The sequence below is a fragment of the Bradysia coprophila genome, unplaced genomic scaffold, assembly GCF_014529535.1.
Source record: "Bradysia coprophila strain Holo2 unplaced genomic scaffold, BU_Bcop_v1 contig_494, whole genome shotgun sequence".
NCBI classification, from domain to species: Eukaryota; Metazoa; Arthropoda; class Insecta; order Diptera; family Sciaridae; genus Bradysia; species Bradysia coprophila.
This window is the reverse complement of record NW_023503746.1, coordinates 1,055,318-1,079,788: the sequence shown is the minus strand read 5'-3', so window position 1 is coordinate 1,079,788 and position 24,471 is coordinate 1,055,318. Positions and strand designations below refer to the sequence as shown.

The following is a 24,471-nucleotide window of genomic DNA, read 5'->3' as shown; positions in this document are numbered from 1 at the left end:
TATGCACACCAGTTCGTTTTAGCGATTGTATGACTTCCAGAAAATTTCTCAAAATCGATGTAACCTTGGTGAACTTTGATGAGAGCTGTGACCTCACTAATGCAATTATTTGATTAAATTATTACTTATTATGAATGTGGAGGACCTCAGCTTTACACCGATACTCATATTTATTTAGTTGTTTGTAACGTAACAGATGAAAACTGTGTGTTTCAGTTTCACTCTGCCAAACTACTAAATATGCGTATCGCTGTAAAGCTGAGGTCCTCCACATTCATAACAAGTAATAATTTAATCAAATAATTGCATCAAAGTTCACCGATGTTACATCGATTTTGAGAAATTTTCTGGAAGTCATATTTTCTGCCGTTTAACATCCAATATTATGAAGGTAATATTTGCCCCAGAAGTACTCGACCTCAGCTTTCCAACGAACCCATACACGCCCGTGTCCTCGCCACCTGAAGTAAATGAAATCCAGACTGTGAAACCCCATTTTTCGACCTTTGGCCACTTACAACCAGCCAGGTCGAAATTCAGAAGAATCCCTCTTCAAATTAGTTTTTAAAGCCTGATGAAGAGTCGAAATTAGATCCTAAATATAGCAAAACAAACCGCCTTTTCATTTTACCATTGAGAACAAACATATTCATTCGAACGGCAACGAAACAAATCCACAGATTGTTCATTGTATGGCCATCTAGTTACAAATTGCTCAATTAACACTTTCGTTGCTGTTGTACACTGTTACCACAGAAAAAAGATCTTTGCATTACAAATTCAAACAAAGACACAAACCACTCGTAAGTGAAATATTTACTTTTTTAATTCTTGCAACACAATCATATTTCATCAAATTAATTAGAAACTTGATTTGGTGTTGAGATTGTTTTACTGTGAACATTATGATAAGAGGTTGGTGTGATACGAATTGTTCTTTTTCATTTATTGAAATTAATGAAGTAGGTAAGGTGATATGAACAAACTGTACAAACCTACATAGATAATCGGTCGAATAAATAGTTAACTGGAGTTCGGTGCTAGGTTGGCTGATTTTTTTTTAGTAAATTTTCAGACACAACTCTTAGCCCAATCAAGGAACTATCATTGAGAAATTCAACATTATTTCGTCATGTGGACTTTCTCCCTTTATTTGCTAAAGAAAGGTTGATGATTTCCTGGAAGTGATGTCATTTTTAAGCAACCCTTCTGAAGTACAACCATTTGTTATCGTTTTTGTATACGGAAAGGTATACTACTCTGCATTATTGTACAAGAACATTCATACGCAACTTCATTCCCATATATCTCTTCTCCGATTGCGCCTGTTCATGTTGATATACATACAATTGTTTCGTAGGTCGTTCATGTTATTTACTCAGCATTGAATGCATTACGTAACCAAGCATAGAATCAAAGCACGAGAACACGAGAAAACAAGTAAAGAGAGATGTCCGTGATTGCATTTCTTTGCCATATAATAAACTGCAGCAGATTTAAGAAGTGTACATAACAATAATAACATTACATTTTCTCATATTGGATTGAGCTGAAGTTCAGTGTAGTGCAACGACCTGTTATATACGTTGCTCTGATTGAATCACAACAATTTTCGATATGTTCTTAAATTACATATGTAATTGCAGTCGAAATGAATAATTTTTGGGCTCAGTGGTGAGCATTTTTTTACGAAAAAAAAACTGTTTTCAATTTTTGAGTTATCATACCGTACTTTGTTGGGGGTAAATAGATTCACTCACTCTGTCCATCTAATGCACAGTACATTTCATGGTAAATTCCAGTTTCGACATGAGTTACTTTTTACCTTAAAAATTGTAATGTAAAAGTTCTTAAAGGTGAACGAACGATTTATTATTATTTTGTTAGTTTTAATTCACCAGGCTAATACATATAACATGTTACATCAAACAATACATGCAACGTTGAATAAAAACAATTAGACTTTTCTTCTTCATGTTGTCAGGTAATTTTGATTCATTTAGATGTTCCATTTTTTTTCCAGTAATCTAATTGAATGTAGTCAGCTACGTGTTTGATTTCTTTTAGGGTAAACTTGCTCAAATCAACGTTTTTATTAATAACTTTTTCATGTCAAAGAGTAGGTTACAGTATCATTTACCTTACCGGGAAATAATTATTTTAGTTTAGTCAATGAAGGATCGGATATCAATTGAGGTTGAATTTTGCTTTGATGGTCTCTTGTATTTCTGATCAACAGAACCATGTCACTTTGACATAACCAGCTAAAGATACAAAAGAAATATTGATTTACATAGACAGTGGGGGTACGAAAATTAAACAGTGGCTCGCAACATAGTCTTTTCGTCTTCCCTTCCCTTTCCTACTTTACTTCACATTACGGAGCGTTCACGTGCTACAAAGACACTCTTAATGCGTTGTTTGGGGACACATGTAACTGCAACCCTAGAACAATAGGCAGAGTAAGCAATTCATCTTTTTATAAACAGACCCACTGAAGTGCTTACGTATTGTATTTATGCTCTTCTAAGCATACGATGCCCTTTTACTTGTGTGCGACACATACGACCTTCATTAAGTCCAGACTATGCCCCTTTAGATCTATTCGACCACAGCCTGGCCTTTTTTAAGGCCTTTTATAAGGCAAGCTTATGCCTGCTTACATCCTGTGCGACATATACCTGGCCTTAGATAATTGTGACAGTTTGACAAGCTAACTACATAAACTCCGAACAACCATATACAGGGCTGACGCGGTTTACAATGACTCCTATTTTACGAATTCGGTAGACTTGATGTAAGAAGGATTTTAGGAGTTTTTTTTTTGATCGGTGAAGTCTGATTTATGGAGTATTTTAAGAGATTCTTGTTTGGTTTCGGAAATGTTTTTGTTTCAAGTATCAAGTAATTTTGCGGGCCCTTCACTGAACTACCGCTTGCTATTTGGTAAATGAAATTCCAATATTGTAAAGGAAGACCTCTGGGCCCCAGGAAAAACTTTTATGAGGTTTTAGGACGATTTTTAATACTTTAGGATATTCAGGCTTTTTAGGTCAAGTAGTAGCCCTGCATTTAACATAGCGTTTTCTTCTGCCATTGGTTCGAGAGCCTTGACACAGCTTATTGTTGAGAAATCATGAAATTTAAAATTTATTTTTTATATCAATTTCTAGAAGATAAGGCTTCCTACGGGGAATATCAGAACATTACACGTTTTTATGTATCCTATAGAGTGATCTTGTTCTCACAATTAAAATCGACTTTTCCACATTTTGTTTTGTAACAAAAAACATTTTTTTAGCAGATGCATTACTTTGGTTGTAGGAGAATTAATCCTCTCCCGCTGTGTGCTTATTTTACTGCTCACAATTTTATAATTTCAAATCAATTTATTAAGATCATAATAGATCATATTTAAACATATCTCGAACACATTTTGAATATCTTCTATATCTACAATGGACAATATTTTATCCAATTTGTCGACTACACCTTCGAAGAAATAGACATCAAACACAAGAGCATTTAATACCAAATAGGTTGTATACAAAAGTGCTGTTTTTTCCTTCTAACATACACAGTACAGTCTTGTTTGATATTTTACAATTTATGTTCACATGCAATATATACCTCACACACAGGCGGAACAGTAAATATTATTCTAAACCATAATTTATTAAACAAAGAGAAACATTTTGGACAATTGTTTTATTATGGCAAATCTAATAAATAAAACCATGGAATTTGTCAGATTTATGTTGTCTGGACGCAATAGACGAAAATTGAAATGTAGACGTCACGTCACAGCAAAATTGATTGATTTCAGGTCGGATTTTTGATTCTTTTTTATTTGAGAACATTTTTACAATAAACTTTCTAATATATAGCAATCACATTAACAAGAGCAGTATCATATGCCAGCATCAGTCTTCAATGGCAAAGTCTTGAACCCCATCACTTATTATGTATTTAAAAATCTGCCTGGTCGAATTTCGAGCGTTTGGTTTAGCGTATGCTGAGGCGTATATTACATTTATGGTAATAATTAGCGAAACCTCTAACAAATACTTTAACAAATTCATTTTACTGAGGTTAACGATTAAATCACTCGGTGACACGTTCACTACACAGAGTCTTCTGTAAAAGTATTTCAATTATCGATTTCACTTTCAAATAAACGCATTCCTACCCTTCTAGTCCCATGAAATTCCTCAAAAATCAATTAACAAATCATTCGATGTTTCCTAATCACTAACAACTAATCGAAGTGTTTATGTCGTGACATTATATGGCTCATTACTTTCTCAATAGATTGCAGTCTAACCTTCAACTATGCATCCAATTAGTTTGATACCTTTGTGATTGAAAAAGAAAGGGCTTTCTGCGTTTAATAGACCACAGCAGTGGTGTAGGAAAATATCGGTAGTAGTAGTACATTAGTGGCTTGCCGGGATATTTTTTGTTGATGCGTGTGGGAAAGTTGTATTTCGAGACGAAGGTGAGGAATATATCCCACTTGCCGAAACAAAAAATTACCCAGCAAGACAGTACCGTATTATGTTTGCTTGCGACCAGATAATGCGAAAAACTGGTTTTGAGCGAGACGGTATTATTGAGTCATTTTCTGCAAAGCTTGTAATTAGTATCCCAAACTAGTATTGAGTTATTTTGTCACGATTTGATTGTGAGAATCAATTTTTCTTCATCATAGCCCACCGAATCGCACAGTCAGATCGTGACAAAATAATTCACATTCCATTTGACTAATTAATGGAGTGTATGATTCGAGAACTAATAACTTCACACTCAGAATCAGACTGGAAATCGAATTTCCATAATGAAGCTACCGCTACTTACTTAAGCTATTGCTGTTTTATATCAAAATATTATTTGCAACAAAACACTCGTAATGAATCTCAGCTTATCAGTTAACGTTTATATCTACTGCTCATCGTCGTCAATTCTAAAAATAATGGAAAAACTTCGATACAAATCAATTGCACTGAAACAATGTACATATTACGTTCCAACGACGCACTGCTTGCACATTTAATTGAACTATAATTACATTCAAATACAAAAACAATTACGTAATGCTATATCATCGGCAAACGGTACTAATCGTAAATAACATTTTGCTTTTTTCTTCGCAATTACTATTGACAAGTGCGCGCCGGCAACCACAAATATGTGGAAACAATTTCTAGAAAGAAATGCGAATAAAGATCGAAATAAAGTAACCGAAGAGAGTTTCAATTCAAATGCAAAAAAAAAACTAATTTAAAAATAGGAGCACGAGCATAGTTTACATTAAACTACTTACGATTGTGACGAAAATAAAATCGATTTTCAGCAGAAAATTAAAAAGATGAGTGTTGAGTGGGTCATGGAAATAATAAATTCTTTTTGCGGATGATATTGCGATTATTGTATCGTTCGGACTTTTTATTTAACATTTAAATGGAAGACTTGCATCAAGTTGATTTCTCGACAAGTGTACAGTATGTCTGAGTCGAAGACGAAGTATACAACTACACTTGTCGAAAAACAGCAGGTCGCTAAACAAAAACACGAGTGAGTTTGCGAGCATCATAAAGTTCTTCTCGAAGTAATGAAGTATGTAGCAGCATCCACTGACGTCTGGTGTATTGTCCTATGCGAAAATTGATTTCCCCACAGGAAAATGAAAAAACAAATGAACCGAACATAGTCCACATGTAATGGATCTTTTTCACAGGTGGCAAATTGCTATGTAATGGTCAACTTTCGCTTAGGGCATGTAGTAAAAGGACTTTAAACGAGCCGTCAGAACAGTCAGAGCGTTTGCTGCGACTGAGCCCCGTACAAATCCGTACATCTATTGCGTACGTGACCCTAGTTCGTCCGTCGCCCTACTCTTACCGTAAGCCTACTGCGCCCGTAAACGTCGGTAAAGTAAAATTCTTATGAAATGTGTACGTTGTAAAAATTGCGCATAGCGCAACTACGAAGCCCCGTACGACGTTCCTTTCAAATGTAACACAAACTACACTTCTCCCTGATCAGTGACTCACACCCCCCCTGAACCAAAATAAAGTTTTACCGAAAATGCACCCAAAAATTGATTGCTGTTCTAAATAGAGGGACCCTAGGGGAGTTCAAAACGATGGTCCGTTAAGCTGGACCAGATGCTTCCCCATCCCATATATTTTTTTTCTTAGTTGTATGGGGTTGGGGTAGCATCTGGTCGAGCTTAACGGATCATCGTTTTGAACTCCCCTAGGGTCCCTCTATTGAGAACAGCAATCAATTTTTGGGTGCATTTTCATCAAAACTTTATTTTGGTTCAGGGGGACCGTGGACTTTGTAATTATCATTTTCATCGATTTATATTGTTTTTACAAAAATCCAAAATGGCGGCCGACGGCCATTTTGTTAGGAGGTGGAATAGTACGGCTGCTTTACATTCGTTAGTACCTTTCAAACAAAAAAAAAATTTGAAATTCGGTCAAAGTTTACTCGAGATATTAACAAAAAACACCACCTTCACTGTACGGCCGAGTAGCCACATACAAGCTCACTCCAAGAGACCTAGCTCACGCTCCGGTGAATCGAATTTCATAAACTTTTTTCCCCTGATTGGTACGGTCAATACCTATCTAATAAAGCAAAATCCATCTAGATACGTTCAAATTTGGCCAACCTACAGGCAAAAACGGCTTGCCGCCCTGTACCTAGTTCACACCAAGGGGTCTAACTCACGAGTCGGTCATCCAATTTTCATAAACTTTTTTTTTGTCGATCAGTATTGTAAATACCTTTCATTTTACGTATCACTTACAAGTGTAGTGCTTAAATGTCTGGAGATATCGTCGAAAAACAGTTAGGCACTTATTGGGCCCCAGCTCCGGAAGGGTCGACCCAAAATCGCCCATCTTCGAACTAAGCCTCACTATTTTGACTATCTTTCAGGGAAAAAAAAAATTTGAAATCGGATTTGATTTACTCAAGATATCGACGTGACAGACGGACGGACAGACGGACGGACGGACAAAATTTTTATTGCGGATTCGTTATCTATGAACATAGGCAAACACTTTGCCCTTACCGTCTGCTTCGAATTCAATCAATTACACACGGCATCGTAATCCTATAAGCCCCTTCGTACTTCGTACGGGGCTAAAAACTTTGAAATTGTAATGCGTAAGATTTGCAACGGAAAAACCTTTGCCTACAAAGAAGCTTTTATAAATTTCTTTCAACAAATAACATGACAATTCAATAAACGAATAGTGCCATTTTAACGACACTATACGCTCGTCAACAATGTTTCTTAAAAGTTATATCAAACGGAAAATCTAATGTAACTTCGTATGTCAATGCTAATTGAGCCGATGTATTTTATGTAAGACAACCTAATGTAAATATCGAATGAAACAAAAAAATTACAAGAATTCTAAAACAATAACGAGAAATCATTCAAATATATACTATTGTACTTGCCTGCCAGCTATTTTGTTTGTATATAGCATGCCCATATGCATGTACTTTGTGTATAAATATGTTGGAAGCCATCACAAACTTGGGAACGGATGTAATGATTTTTATATAAATAATGCAAGGTGTATGTCTCTATGTTCAAAGAACGATTGATTCACCGTTTTCGAATAACACCACGAAATTACGGTAAAGAATTTTGGATTTTACGATTCTTTTAGCGGTAGCAAATAGAATGCGTCGTTAGAGTCGTCTAATCATCTGCCAATAAAAATTTAGACGGTACGCGCAATGGGCTTCGGGCTTAGTCTCTCCGATCATACATTTCATCTCGGTACGTGAATAGACCTTGGGTGAATAGCTCTCGGATCACCTCGACTATAATTACGTGATTATAGTCCTTGTGTTATAAGATTATGCTGCAGTAACACGCTTGCCGTTGGTACATGATTCTGATCTCCACTTTATCTATTTATTAGCTACGTATCACAAATTATATTTCTATTTTTTGTTGGTTAATCGACCGAAAGGAAATTCGTTGTCAAACAATATCAGTTTACATTGAGTGATAAAATGATTTTGGGTTCTGAACAAATAATAGCAAAAAAACCCACCGGAAGACGTTGTGAGAAGTGGTAAGATTATTTGGCAAAACATGTTGGTTTATCTTTATTGATCAATACATATTGCTCTGATGATGAATAGCCGTGTGGGTGGTGATTTATGTCCGACTACCGGAATTGTCACTCAGGTGTTATCATTATTTGAGTCACAAAATTTGATAAATTAGTTTGAGTTCAATTAATATTTTCTTGCACAGGTACACTTCAGAGGGATTCTTTTGAAACGAAGTGACTATTTACAGGCGCCTGCGAATAGTCTTTACATTCTAGAAAATGCTATTCGTAGGCGCTGGCGAATAGTCAAATTAGTATTGAAAATGCTATTCGCAGGCGCCGGTGAATAGTCAAATTAGTATTGAAAATACTATTCGCAGGCGGTGGCGAATAGTCAAAGTATTATTGAAAATGCTATTCGCAGGCGCCGGCGAATAGTCAAAGTATTATTGAAAATGCTATTCGCAGGCACCATCACATCGTAGTTCATAGAAACAATTGATGTGAGATTGGTTATGAGCGCAAATGATAGGGGGTGGTGAACTGATGTCATTATAGAACCAATCAGCCGACGCGGACCACCTTCCCTAGCAAGCTATGACAAACTATTTAAAAAAATATTTTTCGTAGAAATGCCCATTGACCATTTTTTGAACGACCGTACGTGGGTGCAACTCATTGGTGAACAAACGAGCCCGCAGGCAACTTTAACAGATCTAAAACAAACATTTTTAATATAAATGTACATATATCCCGATGGAATTAGAATTTTCGGTATTTTTATCGTTGCGCTTTAGCAACGGACTATAGCAGTACGTATGAGGAAAGTTTCTAATGTGCGAAATTCTGAGTGTTAAGATGTAAATTTGGAATGTAGAGTGATTTTGAAGGTGAAATTTGAAATGAAAAATTGGTGCCAGGGTTTCCTTGTACAAAATAGCCACAATGCGGCTACTAAAACAACTGGATTTACTTGGACATAATGGTCACAAAGCACTGTAGCTGTTGAAGCGATTGGATTTTCCTGATACAGAATTTCCACAAAGTGGCTATCAAAAGAAATGGATTTTCCTTGTACAGACCTCACGGCACTATGGCAAATAAAACAACTGGATTTCCTTATACAGACAGAATTACTACAAAGTATTGTAGCTATCAAAATGGCTTCAATTTCCTTGTACAGAATGGCCACAAAGTCTGACCTGATGTGAACTTTTTTAGCCTAAACTGAATTTACTGAAATCTTAAAATCTGAATATATATTCAATCTGAAATGATCAGATCAGTTTCAGGTTAGTTAAACAGATCACTTCAGATTTTAGCTCAAACTGAATCTGAAAAATCCGATCTAAAATTATCAGATTCGGAACAAATTCAGTTGACTGATTTAATATCCACTTTTTTCAGATCAGATCAATCCAGAAACAATCTGTTTCAAGTCCTATCAGTTCAAGCCAGATGAGACGTGAGCACATGTACATCACATTTAGACTCATATGAAAAAATATTTTTAATTAATCGGTCAGGCGTGGTCAAGGAAGGTGACCCGCGGGCTGTTTCGTTCAGCAATGATTTCAGCTCCCGACCATGTATCATTTGCACTTACAACCGATCATAAAAGAACTGCTTATATTACTGTATTCTTGCCATAAACGATTGTGTGAGAATAGCTCCATTATTATAAAGACGCTATTCGCAGGCACACAAGTATCAGATGGCCGAGAATACTAGATGTGATGGCGCCGCGCCATCACATCTAGTATTCTCGGCCATCCGATACTTGTGTGCCTGCGAATAGCGTCTTTATAATAATGGAGCTATTCGCCGGCGCCTGCGAATAGCATTTTCAATAACAATGTGACTATTCGCCGGCGCCTGCGAATAGCATTTTCAATAATAATGTGACTATTCGCCGGCGCCTGCGAATAGCATCTATCCTTTTGAAAACGTACTGACCGAAATCGGACGCATTTTCCGGCAGACTTTTTTTATATGTGAACTATATATGTGTATTGGTCCCAAGAAGCCGAAACTACCGGCAAAACAATTCCTCGATGCTTGTGTGGCTAGTGGGGGATGATCAAAAACCGAAAACATGCACTTTTCTTTTGGAGCTCTTTCTATATACATGAAAACTACGTAGTTGTGCGAAGTTTCTTTGGAAAAGTAATCGCGAGTACTTTCATGTTCATCAGGTTTGGTTGGCTTCAAAATTCACTGAGATATGAGCAGTTGTAAATATGGGAGAAATTCGACAAATCCAGAAAGCAACAGAAACATGAAAAAATTGTTTTTCCTGAATGGTCTCAGCTTTCCAACGACACCAAAAATGCACACATGATAAATGTGCCCTTGAAGTGTAATTTTGAGAGTAGGTTCCTCTCGTCGAATCCAGGAAAACAGCTTTAATGGTGTTTCTGTTGCTTTTCGGTTACAAAGAGACTGTTACAAGTTCCCCGAAGTAGTCAAACTTTTCTCCTGTTTTGAATTGCTCATATAGTGTATAGGTGAATTTTGAACCCAATGAGACCCTATCTGTTCGACAGTTCTCTCAACTTTCCTTTCAAACGATACCCCGCACGACTACGTAGCTTTCATGTATCTTGGAAAGAACTGCAGAAGAAAAGGGCATGTTTAAGTGTTTTGATCATCTCAAGCATCGATAATTACTTGTCGGTAGTTTAGGTTTCAAATGACATATACTTTTCAGAGCATTTACAAAAAAAAGTCCGCTGGAAAATTCGTCCGATTTCGGTAGGAGTGTTTTCAAAACAATCCCTTTTAGCGTTTAAGTGTAAAATTGGTTTTCAGGTAATAGTGACGTCAGCACCATTTGCAATCAGACGCACAATAAATGCTGATTTACAACAGTGAGTGGGAGATGTCATTTGAAATATTGCCATCGTTTTATTTTGGGAATCAGTTCAGTTCTAAATAATCAACTGACGTTCCTCTAATTTACCTTTATATTTAGCGAATTTTATAAATAAATTCACTAATTTACATAGCGAATTAATCCCAGCAATTATCATCGAATTAGCATAAATTAGGAGTAATTTGACTGAAAGAATTAAACAACAAAAAAAAGGTCGATGCTATATTACCCTAATTAACTTTGTTTGTTCTTTGGTTTTCTGCCTCGACAATATTAAAATCCATGAAAATCTATAAAAAAAAAAAAATTAAACTCGTTTCGGAACATCATCGGTTGGGCTGCTATTATAAACGATGATGCGGCCAATAAAAAGTATTTAAACGAAATCAATTAATTTCTTAAATTGACCTTCAGTAGTTTTTGAAAAATTTACATATTGAGATTTGAGTGTCAGAGAGAGCCCTAGATTTACAAAATATTGTTGAAATTATATCGTCAGAAATTCGATACATTCTATAGACTCAGAACTAGAAATTCATGACTGAGACTGAGTGACAAGATCACTGATCGGCGATTATATAGACTCTTGTAATATAGAACAACAAAGAGCCAATTTTCTGCAGTGACTAACAGAGTTGGTAACAATCAAAATTTGTCAAAATAATAAATTGAAAAATAATGGGTTTATTATTCATATGAGATAACAAATATGTTTCTTGCGCTTTATGCTAATTTTTCTTTAGGTACACCAACCAGAAGATATGTAGAACAAAAAAGCAATTATTTACTTTTGACACATTCAATTGGAAGAAAAATAATTCCGTTGCCTGTATCATTAGCAAAATGGGAAGTACAAAACAGAACAAAAGTATGAAAATGAAGTAAACACAGAACTGTGTTTTTTTCCTTCGCTGTGAATAGTCTCGCAATTTATTATGCTAATTTTTGTTCGCGAAATATATTTATCGACAATACGCCATGACATCATGATCCAATTCCAAGGAACAATTTTGACTAATTATTAGGCAAAAATGTCTTCATAAATAATGTCTTGATACTAATAACAACTACGTTGCTAATAAAACTATTCCAAAATTTTATGCTCATAAAATCGTCGTTATTAAAAGGGTCATTTAAAAACGGCCGGCGTTCAGAACGATTTAATAAAGTGGAAACTTCAATTTACATACGACTTTGAATTTGACGAAGGTTAGAACTATGAACAACAGTTGTTGATGACTTAATTGCTCGCAGTGGTTTTATCTGAAAGGAATTTATTGTAATGTGGTCATTTCGTGCAAGCAAATGGAATTGAATGGTAGAATCTACAGCTACTTGAAAGAGTTCATTGTTCGTTTTTTCTAAGTTTTATTTTCCGAGCAATGGAAACAATTACGTGATGCAGCAACCTTTTTTTATAAAACAAAATTTTATTCACAGACCAGACTAAATGAGATTATAATGTTTATCTCCTGCAAGCTGATATTTCATACATTACGCGTTTCTGCATATAAACACAAACACATACATAACCACAGCCTATACGATTGGATAATTCACACATAACCCACCTAGGGTAAATTTACTTTCCATCTACATATTTGAAAAAAAAAAAATCGCCGAACGGCGGAAGCGAACACGGGACCAGCAGTATATCAACCAAACATGCTGACCACTACGCCAACAAATCACATAACGCGTTGCAATTGGTGTCGGTAGTGGTTCGTTCGTCACTTCTACATCGATCAAATAATCAGAGTAGTCGGAATGATGTAATTTGAAGGAAATGTTGAGGTGGATAGTATATGTGTGTGAGTAAGTAAATAAAGGATTCTCTGTATGATGTTTTGTTGTGAATGCGTTTTAAAACAACATGCTTAATTAATTAATTTTAAATCCAAATTTTTGTGGTTATTTCGCTAATGTATGAAATATCAGCTTGCAGGAGATAAAACATTGTTCTACCTTGGTGTACATTTCTCGAATCACTTCTTATGTACAATTGTATATACACTCGCTGGCGCTCGTTATATACAATTGTACATACGAAGTTATTCTCGAAATATACACCAAGGTAGAAAATGTACTATCTCTCCCATTGTTCAGTCTAACCTGATGCTGTGTGATAAGTGATAGCTTATCTCGTTGCTAACTTAACTGATAAGGTTACTTTTCGTGATACCGCTGTTTGTTCATAATTTATATACCATCAATGGTGTATTCCGTTCCCATCTATGTATGTGTGTCATTCGGTTAAATAATTGGAAAAAAGATTTTTTTTAATTATTGGTTACATGATTGTCTTGTATAACATGAATGGAACTTCTATCCTATTCTGAACAGATTTTTTTTTAAAATAAGGGGTGGATGTTACGATAATTTTTAGATAACACTAGCACTCAATTCAAAACCGATTTCATTCCGAACTCACAAGAAAATGACTGTACTGATGAGAAGCTACGGACGCTCAGATTCCTCTGAAATGCATCGCTGCAATTCTTTCTCTTCCCCTTAATTTATTTTTGCGGCAAAATCCATAAACTTGCACATACAAAAAAAAAACGTAAGCTAACGCCTACCCGTACGAAACACCTATCCATATCAAAAGCCTATAATATGAAACTCTGCATCTCTTTCACTTCATTCTCTTCTCTGATAAAAAGCCATGAGCCCTAAAATCACTTACCCACTCTACGCCTTGTTATCATGCACAAAGAAATTGCCGGAGGCAATATAGACAGCCCCGTACGAAGTCAAATTTCATAAATTTTTATTTAAACGGCTATATTTACCTAAATTTACCTATAAATAAACATTTCACAGATGAATACGATATTATATAGCTCTATATGCCTGTATATAGCTCAATATAGCTGTATATAGTAAAATATAGATGTCCACAAATGGAATGCCTGAAACACCCCACACACATAACCAATTACTTCTCTGTTAACAGAGAGTTAGAGAGTTTAAGTACCCATTTTTCCCAAGATATTTCACTTTTACTAAAATACAATATGGCCGCCGACAGTCATTTTGTTAGGAAACCGGAAGTACTACTGACGCTTTACATTCATTAATACCTTTCAAACAAAAAAATCATGAAATTCGGTCAAAATTTACTCGAGATATTGACAAAATACTCCACGTTCACTGTACGGCCGAGTAGTCGGATATGAGCTCACTCCAAGAGACCTCCCTCACGCTCCGGTGAACCGAAATTCATATTTGATTCCTTGATTGTTAGGTCAATACCTATCTAAGAGAAAGTAGTCAAAATCCCTTCAAATCTGGGCGATCTATAAGCAAAAACTGCTTGGCGCCCTGTACCTGGTTCACACCAAGGACTCTAAATCACGAGTCGGTAATCCAATTTCCATAAACTTTTTTTTTGTCGATCGGTATTGTAAATACCTTTCATTTGACGTAACACTTACAAATGTAGCGTTTGAATGTAGTGAAGTGAATCTTCGAAAAAAAAACACTTTTTACCAATACCAAACGGGAAAAAAAGTATTTTCAAAATCGGATGCGTTTTACTCAAATTAGAGAACCCACAGACGGACAGAGAGACTGACATTTTTTCGCTTATTTGGCATCTCTGGACAACCACAAAAGGTTTCCCCTTACCAATGGAGTCCAATTTAATGTGTTACAAACGTTTGCGTAAACCTATAAGACCCGAGTACTTCGTACGGGTCTAAAAACAAAAAAAAATAGTCTATAGGCCGGCTCCACTCCCACTTAATAAATATGTCTGTAACTTCGAGACTTTCTGATGTTGCATGTAAACAAGTTTCTTTTATTTATAAACTCTTGCATACCATTCGAAAAATGAAAGTGAAAAGATATAATTTTAATATAAGTTAGTTTACAACCTTGATTTTGCTCTGTGCACATCAAAAACTCTAAGAGGCAGCAGTTTTTATTTTGATTTGTTTCGTGTCTTTTTTCCTGTGAAATTGTCAAAATGAAATCAAAAACCTTAAGTGCCACGTTCATCATATTGATTTATGTCTGTGTGGTAGATGTGACTTCAGCTCAACGACACAGATCAAGAACGAGAGGTACTACCACACCGGAACCGTATGTACTTTTTCACTTATTGTTAGTTGTGGTGATGATAAAATAGAAATTTCGTTTGTGTGCTTAGAGTACCTGATCTTGAGTTGACTCTAGCAGACCGAGAAGCAGCTTTACAAAAACGAGAAGAAAATCAAATGGAGAGGGAGGAAAATTTTAGGCATAGAGAAGCAACGTTAGCTATGCGGGAAGCGGCTTTTCGTGAAAGAGAAGAGAAGCTATCAGTTAGAGAGCAAAATATCGCCATTCGCGAACAAAATACTTTAAAAGGCAGCTGTTCGAATAAATTAGAAGACACAACACCTCCACCAGATTACACAGCTGTTCGATTCGACGAAACATCACAAACCTATCTAGAAATTGGTAGCACCAAATATTGTTCACAAAATATGAGGTTTTTCGCAGATCCATATAATGAGACGTCTGGAGCATGTGACTGCGACTATCATGAATGTGCGAGACCACTTTTATACTCAGACAAATACAAACAATGTTTCTTTGCATGGTCGCAGGTTAGTTAAATTTAAACGTTGAATGAGAGAATAAAGTAATTGAATTGAATTACTCGCAGGGACCATGTGAGCAGGGAGAATGGTACACGTATGACAACGACTACAAGCCCGTTTGTGAGATGAATCCATGTCCGGCATCAGAAGCCATAGCAATTTCGGATTACTATTTTCAAAGCGACGAAGATGGCAAGTGTTATAAAACCGGCTCGAGGGGTTACTGTAGTAAAAAGAATGAGAGATTATTAACTGCACCCGGTGCACCGATTCCTTCGTGTCGTAAACAGACAGTATGTTATCCGTTAACGATACCTGCCACCCAGGAATGTGTTCCAGGAAATAGAAGACACTATGATGGTTTATGTATGGATGAATAAATGGTGGTACAATGAAACGATAACAAGAATTTTTATTGTACAGAGCGGAAGACAGGGCTTCAGAAGTTTGTGAGGTCTGTTTTGAAAAAGATATATCTAAACATCACATCGTACTCACTCGACATTTTTTTGTCTGAGGATATTTCCTTACAGAAAGATTTATAATTTGCGCTCTTATTTGAAGCGGAAGCCGAATGCGTATAAAATTACACGCACACATTTTGCGGGTGCGGGTTTAATTAAACCAAAACTAAATTGACATTGAATCCCTCGGATTATATATTGCATCACATGGAAATGAGAATGAGAATGAAATAAAAAAACAACAAAACACGAAGACATTTCCGGCATTGTAATAGACCTTATCTAAAAGCGAACATTTTTCGCGTTCACTAATTTACTACAGTGAATTTAATAGTTGTGTTGATAACATAATAACACACATTCTCGTTCTGAAAAAATAATTTCGAAAAATAACTTTTTTTTTGCTAGCGATCAACGATAATATATGATATCTCATCGTGTACAATTTTATGATGTCACATTAACCATCGGATTAGCAAGTAGGGTATGAATGAAGAACCATTTGTTCACAGTTTGTTTTTGAAGACAAATAGCACAGAACAGAGTTTTGCATGTGGTGAATTATGATTAACGACTGTGACATCGACGACGGCTTAGGAGTGTTTTTTACTGAGTGAATGTCATTTTTTTAGTTGTCGTGGACTTAACGTTTCTAAATTCAAAATTCATAATTTCTTGTCTGGAGGTTATTCTACAAGACCAAAAACTATTGATAGCAAAAATCCATCTGTTTTACAAAGACTATTTTTTCAACTTCCTTCGCCAAAATATTTCGTCTACGATGGGTGGTGTTAATTCATTGAATAAATTCGGGAATTTGTTGAGGGCCCAAACGATTACGAATGTTTGAAAATAGTAGATTACATTAGACGCTGTGAAAGTAATCTATAACACGTGGTCACAATTCTTTGATAAACTGTAGCACGCAAGTGTGTTCTTTGATCAACAATCTGAATTTTCGGTAAGTGTAGACTTTGTGTAGGGAAATGCTGTTTGGAAACTAAAGCTCAAATATAATAGATTTTTGTATAATTCTAGTACATTTTGTTGTGCCAACTTAACCAGCGTGAAAATTTCGTCGGTTTCAAGCTATCCGCAGTATCCTGGATACCGGGAAGTTTTCAGAAAAATTCTTTAGATACCGGGTAATCGAAAAAATCAGGAAAAATATGTGGCGAAAAATCAAATTTACGATTTTAGATACCGGGAAATTTGACTCGGATACCGAGAAGAAAACAAAATTTCCACACGCGGCGGCTCAGTGTACATAAAAAGTTGAGTCCATATGGTAATCTTATTTCCAGACTTCACAGATTATTTTACAAGAAAGATCGAGCCAAAAAAATATTTTTTGAGTTCGTTGCTAACTGTCAAAGTCCCCCCCCCCTCCGATGGTGATTTTGAGACTTTAATCTTGCAACAAAATTTGATGAAAATGTGCAAAAATGTAAATTAAACGTTATATATGCTAAATGGACAGCTGTGAGTCAAACAAAACATCTAATTTCATTTGGGATATCTACATTTGACTAGTCTGCATCCCGTGGCGATTGTGATTTTGGTACGTGGAATGTTGGCGACGAAAGTCGGATTAACTCAAATCAATAATTTTTTAGCTTAGAATGTATTCCCAGGTTCTGACAATACGAAACCGTTAATTTTAAACGTTTTCTAAGCTAATTTGCGTACCGTTGGCAAGTTCTAGTGCCAGTTCAAATTTTAATGTTTTAAGTTAGCTTAGAAAACGTTTAAAGTTAAAGATTCGTATTGTCAGAACCTGGGAGTAAATTCTAAGCAAAAAAAAAACGTTTGATTTGAGGTAATCCAAATCCTACTTTCATCGACAATAATTCAGCACCAAAATTTGACCTTTTTGTCAGATAAATATCAAATTTAGATATCCCCAATCAAATCAGATGTTTTAGCATATTTAGCATATTTAACGTTTAATTAACATTTTTGCACATTTTCATCAAAGTCTCAAAATCACCATCGGGGAACTTTGACAGTCAGCCACGAACTCAAAAAATAATTTTTTGGCTCGATCTTTCTTGTAAAATAATCTGTGAAGTCTGGAGATAAGATTACCATATGGACCCAACTTTTTATGTACACTGAGCCCACCGTCAAAAATCGATTTATGTGACGTGGACTGAAACTGGTCGAAATTTTCAAAGATCGATCTGGCGGCAGCACAAAATTAAAGTTTGAATTTTTTTTCCATAAAATGATCAGATGGACCAGCTGAGTGGATTTCCGGCTGAGCCTTAAAAGAAACAAGATATTTTGTGAAAACCGCTACACCCTACTATGGAATGTCATGTATACCCGAGTGAAGTTATTTCACCAGAAAATAGATACAAATAAAAGAATGAAGTACTGTAAAAAATGTGGTGTCTCTACAGGCGATCTGAGGTTTCCTTTAAAAACAGTTAACGAAGGAATAGAGGAGATGATTTTTATTTATTGTGTTGGAGTCCAAGAATCTGGGAGACAGGTTCGAGTGGAAACAACAGTTTTATAAAGAGAAATTTAATGTGTCCGAACTTGACGAATATAGAATTTTGACTAAAGTTTACTATGATTACAAATTGATGAGATTGCTATGTGAATCGCCAACACTCCTCCTCAACCAAATCAATTTGTACGTTTCACTTTTGCATATTAAACACGAAAAAAATAATTTGATGAAAAATCAGTCTCCTCCTGAATTAACAATTAGTGCCGAGTCTATGTATTCGATTCAAACCGTTGTGCCATGCAAGACTATGCATACTGCCATGCTCAGCTATGTGATGTGTATCACCATGCTCAGCTATGCAAACTGCCATGTCGTTGCTATGCAATGCTACACCAAAGCTACACGCTTCACCATCTTCATTCATCACCCGAATAATGTCTCCAATCTTCCAAACTTCATGTGAATCTCCAACCAATATTTAGCTTTGCTACGTTGCTATGACTTGCTACGCCGCAATGACTTGCTACGCTACTATGTCGCTATGCAATTCTGTGCTGCTATGTAATTCTATGCCACAATGCAATGCTATGCTTTTCCATGCCAAGTTATGTTGGATTCATTTATTTCCACACGATTCAATGAACGTCCCTGGGCCCATAACCTGTTGGAGTCCAAGAATCTGGTAGACAGGTTCGAGTGGAAACAACAGTTTTACAAAGAGAAATTTAATGTGTCCGAACTTGACGAATATAGAATTTTTACTAAAGTTTACTATGATTACAAATTGATGAGATTGCTATGTGAATCGCCAACATATTGTACTATTTGTTGATTAAAAAGATCGTTTTTTACTGACTTACTCGCCGTATGCGAGCAGTCTTCTTTTTCGCTTTGATAATAAATAAAGTTACCGATTATATATTACGTAGAAGCACCAAATGCAGAGCCTAATATTTGAGAATAAATTCCCGAAAATTCCTTACTTAACAAAATTTCCATATTTGGCAAATGGTTTAAGCATGAGCTTAAGTTAATTTGAATTTGACCGTTCATTGCATCACAGCAGATAAAATATTTTCCCACTAACTTCCTATCAAATCGTTACGTTACGGTTAAACCCGGAAACACACGCCCTCGTAGGACATTAGTTGAGTTGTTCGATTAAATGCATGACCTCGACAAGACACGTGAATTCCTTCAAGGCTACATTTGCCGTTAAATTTTCTTTCAAAAAGTACCACTTATCTGCTAGCTGGCTATTATGGTCAGAAAGCCGATGGCAGTGAGGATTCCTAGCATATGTTTTGCTACAACAAATATTTTAAACGATTGATTCGCGCGTATCACTGAACACAGTTCGAATGGAAGTGCCAATAATTTTGGCAACACTTTGTGATTATACCCTTTCGTAGATGCTACATTAACCATAAACGTTTTAGGATGTTCGCTTCATCATTAATTCATATTTTATAGTCGTAATCATTAATAGTGGCACGGAAAAATCAATTTATTTTCCGTTTTAATATTTCAATTCCAAATTGATAGCAATTTTCCTTACGTAGTAAACGACGTTGGTGCGTGTTACATATGTATATAAAGAACGTCAACGTTCCAAAATGACTGTGTGACTTCAGAGCGTTTATTACACAAAGAGTGTGTGTGTTTGAGGGCCAGTTTGTGAACTCTGATGGATCAAGATAAGTGAATTATAGATCCATGTAACAACAAAAATTCACGCTTCCACTCACAGGCATTTTCATCGTTTCCAGAATTATGAGAAGATATGGTTAGAACTAAAATTCAACTGTACCCATCGGCTTAACATCCCGAAAATCTTGTAAAAGCATTAGAAATTCCTTTTTGCCATTCATTAATGTATAGAAATAATAATCCATTCGATACTCTCCAATTGGAACGAATTGTCGAATTGTGGATGTATCTAGTACCATGTCTCTTACATAATAGCTTCCCTACAAATCGGTGAACATTTAGTTTCTCCGAATCTCTGTCGTCGCAATCAATTTTATCTAAATCTCAACTTACCGCCGTCAAAGGACACGGTGTAAGAACATTTCCATATTTGGTAAATGGTTTAAACATAACTTTGTAAAAATGCGAAGAGGATCCGTTCATTGCAGCACACCAATTTTCAGAGATCTTAACTAAACTGGGACGATATATCATGCTGAATTTTCGATAACTCGTTATGTCAATCTATGAATCACGTCGTTGTAACGGCCATAATTCAACCGATATTTTCAGTTTTTCACTATCTCACCCTCAAATCTGTTATAGTGACGCCTGGAAGAATGTCTCCTTCATAGGTCATTTGTTGAGTGGTTCGGTTATATGGGCGAACTCGACATGTTAGGTTACATCCATATTTGGTGTTGAATTCACTACAACGATTCCCCTTCAGGTGGACAATAAGTACACAGTTCGTAAAGTTGTCTGGGTGGTCATCTATGACTTTTAGGTAGCCATCTTGGCCCTCTTCTGTTCATATTGTTCATGAACGATGTCACGAAAGTTTTTTCTTCCTCTACTCATCTGTTGTATGCAGACGATTTGAAGATCTTCAAAGTGATCAAAACTGTACTTGATGCTACTGCTCTTCAGAGAGATTTGAACAGGTTCTTACGGTGGTGCGAAGTCAACCAGCTTTATTTAAACGTAAGAAAATGCAATGTGATGTCTTTCACTCGCAAAAGGTCAAAGATTGAATTCAATTACTCTATCAACGATACTGTGGTGACTCGCTTGAAACTGGTGAAAGACTTAGGAGTTCTCATGGATGAAAAACTGACCTTTGGTAAACACGTCGAATACGTAATCGCTAAGTCTTATTCGATGCTCGGTTTTGTCATCAGGACTTGTAAGGAGTTTAAGAATGTCAAAACCTTGAAGAGTTTATATTTCGCACATGTGCGTTCGTATCTGGAATATGCTTCGGTCGTTTGGCACCCGTATCAAGAAACTTTCATTGATAGGATTGAATCGATTCAGAAGAAGTTTTTGATGTTTGCACTCAGACGATCAGTGAGACGTGACGAGAACTATAAACTTCCACCTTACATTGACAGATGTTGCTCCATCGACATTGAACCGCTTGCTAGACGCAGGATAAATGCCTGTGCATTGTTTACTTTTGACCTTTTAAGTGGTGGTCTTGATTCATTTGAAATAACGAGAAGAATTACTCTAAATCCTCGTCCCACTCGAGCTGACGATCTACTCATTGTCGATGAACACAGGACTAAGTATGGTTACCATGAACCAATAAATAACATGTGCTTGGAATTTAACCGTTTCTCACAGCTTTGGTTTCAGGGTATGCCGCGGAACTCATTCAAAACGACTGTTAGAATGTTGAAGATTCCAATCAAATTGAATGGTAAGATCAAAATGTCATGACTGATTTCATTTCACTTGCAAATATACTGGACCTATGGTTCTTTTTCTAATCGGTATCGATTAGGTTATTTAGGTCTCACGACTTTAAAAAGTGGTCTCACGACTTAACTCCGAGTCTTATCGACTTGTGCCGAATCGAGCCAGTCTAGTCGACTGGCTCCCACTAACCACTAACCGTTCATTTCCAGGTGGCTCAGAAAACGATCTATTGACGACTTTCTGGTTATTGGTCAAACGAGACGTGACTCACTCCTATGTGACGTTGGTGAATGTTTTTATTTATGTTTTTGTTCTATTTTTTCATTCAACTTGACATGTATAATCTTTTTCTGTTCTTTTATTGTAAAATTAAAAATGCAAGTAGTCAGGGGGCGGATGCCATTGACGAAATAAATAAATAAATAAATAATCTAGAATTCGCTCGACGGTCACAAATGGTTCGACTTTTCTTTACAACGTACCCCTTCTTTGCTAGCTATTATGGTCAGAAAGCCGAAGGCAGTCGCAGTGAGGACTAATAGCAATCGGTTCGCTTGAATCATTACTTTGTACGATCTATTGTCGCCAACCACTGGAATGGAACTACCATAAGCTTTAAAAACACTTCATTTATACCATTCGTTGACGCTACATTAGCATTAATTGCTTTTAGGATGTACATACAAAACGTATTCATCAGATTAAGATTGCAGATTCCGTTCCACTATCATTAGTAGTTACAGTTCTGGAATCATTAAAATGCGATTTAACTCAAATTTCCAATTGATTCTGTTCATTCCTCTTGCAGTATCGACCTTGCAATACATACTAAACAGTATTAAAATCGTCTGGAATTAAGTGGAGTGAAACAGCGCAAACAACGTGGAAGTTATAATTCCATAACTGTAAGTGAGAATTTCAATTTTCGTCGTTATAGTGGACCTGGAACTAAAGTTTTTAATTTTAAAACTTAATTTTTTCTGACGTCAGTGTGTCGTTGTTGTCTCACTTACTGTTTTATTCGTTAGCACTACTAACACACCATCATTATTCGACTGATTGTCTTCATACAACCACTGTGTATTGGCAGAGAAAAAAAAATGAATTAAAATTCAACTCAAACACAAAACTGATGTAAAATAATTCTTTGACGAACATATAATGAGGTATAGAACGCTACTTAGTCATCGTCGTCATCTTTAACATCTTCAACAATAATGATCACATAAAAATAGTGTAAAGGTTGATAATAGCCTCACAAGATTTGTGTACTTAACACGCCATAGTCTCATTTGTTTGATTATGTTAATTGAAATGTTTAGCACGTCGTACAAATGGGATTCATTTGTTATTTCAGAATAATCATGTTACATTGACGACGTGTAGAAGTTAAAATTTAAATTTTAGATTTCACAACATTGCATGGCCATCAGAGGAATTGTGATCAAAACGGGTCACACGTTAGATGATGCTGAACAATATTGTTCTCTGATGGAAATTCTGATAAATTTGATGATATTCGCTGCTTTTTGTACGTTTCTCGTTTAATTTTAAATGAAACTCTGATCAGGGGAAATGAAATGCATTCAGTGCACTAAATACGTATCGACTGAGAGAGATGTTAATTAAGTTTACAGTTAACTACAATAAGATTGAAGTCGCTGAAACATGGTAATTGTTGTAAACATACAAATTAAATTCCAAGAAACTTTGCACGAATCATCGACAATTCAAACAAAGAACACTCGCATTGGATCGATATTATTTCAATGGAAAACAGTGTGAACCATATGCCATAAAACGAAATAATAACACACATTGTGCTGCCACACCACAACGTACGTACAGTAAATAAAACCCCAATTTTAGTGTGTTTGAACACGCAGAATATTAGAAAAAATACACAAAAACTGACTCACAATAATTATGACACCGCGCGCTCACCACATATTCAAGGTTTCGTTCATGAACATTGAATATAATTATGAATATATCCGAAACATTTTTCGGTTTTCACTTTTTCCCTGTGAATGTTCAGTTTAAAATGTTAATAGATAAAGCCTCGGATAAAGCCACTGATAAAATTGATCGTGCGGGATCATATGATATGAATCAGTGTTAGTTATCCGTCAGTAAGAAATTTTGAGATAACAAATTGTGAATTGAAGTTTTCATTGACTTGGTTCACAAATCAATGGTCGGGCTATGTTTATTTTTTGACCTGAAGCTCAACTAATCTGAATCTGATTGGAATTGAACCTGAACTGAAATTTTTTTCCTGACCTGAATTTACCTGAAATATGAAAATCAGTAAATGTTCAAGTAAATCATGTCAGATTTCAGGCATTGGGATTTTTTTGGTATACCTGAAATTTGAGCTGATTTACCTGAACTTTTACTAACTTTCAGATTTCAGGTAAATTCAGGTCAGGTCAGTTCGGATTCATATACTCTCCAGTTTTAATTGAAATTCAGGTTCAGCCTGAAGGAATGAACGACCTGTTCTGAGTTTTGATTTAGGACCCTACAATTAGTTTTGCCTTTCACAGACGGCCAGCTTTTTATTAGGTTAGGATAGTAGTCGAATTCGTTACTA

At 35.9% G+C, this 24,471-nt stretch overlaps 2 protein-coding genes across 11 annotated transcripts in view; one reads left to right on the top strand and one right to left on the bottom strand.

Moving 5' to 3' along the window:
- The window catches only part of LOC119082791 (microtubule-actin cross-linking factor 1), a 150,483-nt gene that overhangs the window by 120,041 nt on the left and 5,971 nt on the right, over window positions 1-24,471 (bottom strand). The window lies entirely within an intron of this gene.
- On the top strand, window positions 14,752-15,955 carry LOC119082794. The gene is made up of 3 exons (XM_037192442.1): window positions 14,752-15,054; window positions 15,122-15,563; window positions 15,623-15,955. Exons 1-3 carry the CDS (start codon window positions 14,939-14,941, stop codon window positions 15,935-15,937), a joined length of 873 nt encoding a protein of 290 aa, XP_037048337.1. The 5' UTR covers window positions 14,752-14,938; the 3' UTR covers window positions 15,938-15,955.

Excerpts from the sequence above, each read along its gene's own strand:
- LOC119082794 (XM_037192442.1), top strand. The coding sequence starts at position 14,939 with ATGAAATCAAAAACCTTAAGTGCCACGTTCATCATATTGATTTATGTC. Across the intron at positions 15,055-15,121 it reads GGTACTACCACACCGGAACC|AGTACCTGATCTTGAGTTGA; the intron begins GTATGTACTTTT and ends TTGTGTGCTTAG. Across the intron at positions 15,564-15,622 it reads GTTTCTTTGCATGGTCGCAG|GGACCATGTGAGCAGGGAGA; the intron begins GTTAGTTAAATT and ends AATTACTCGCAG.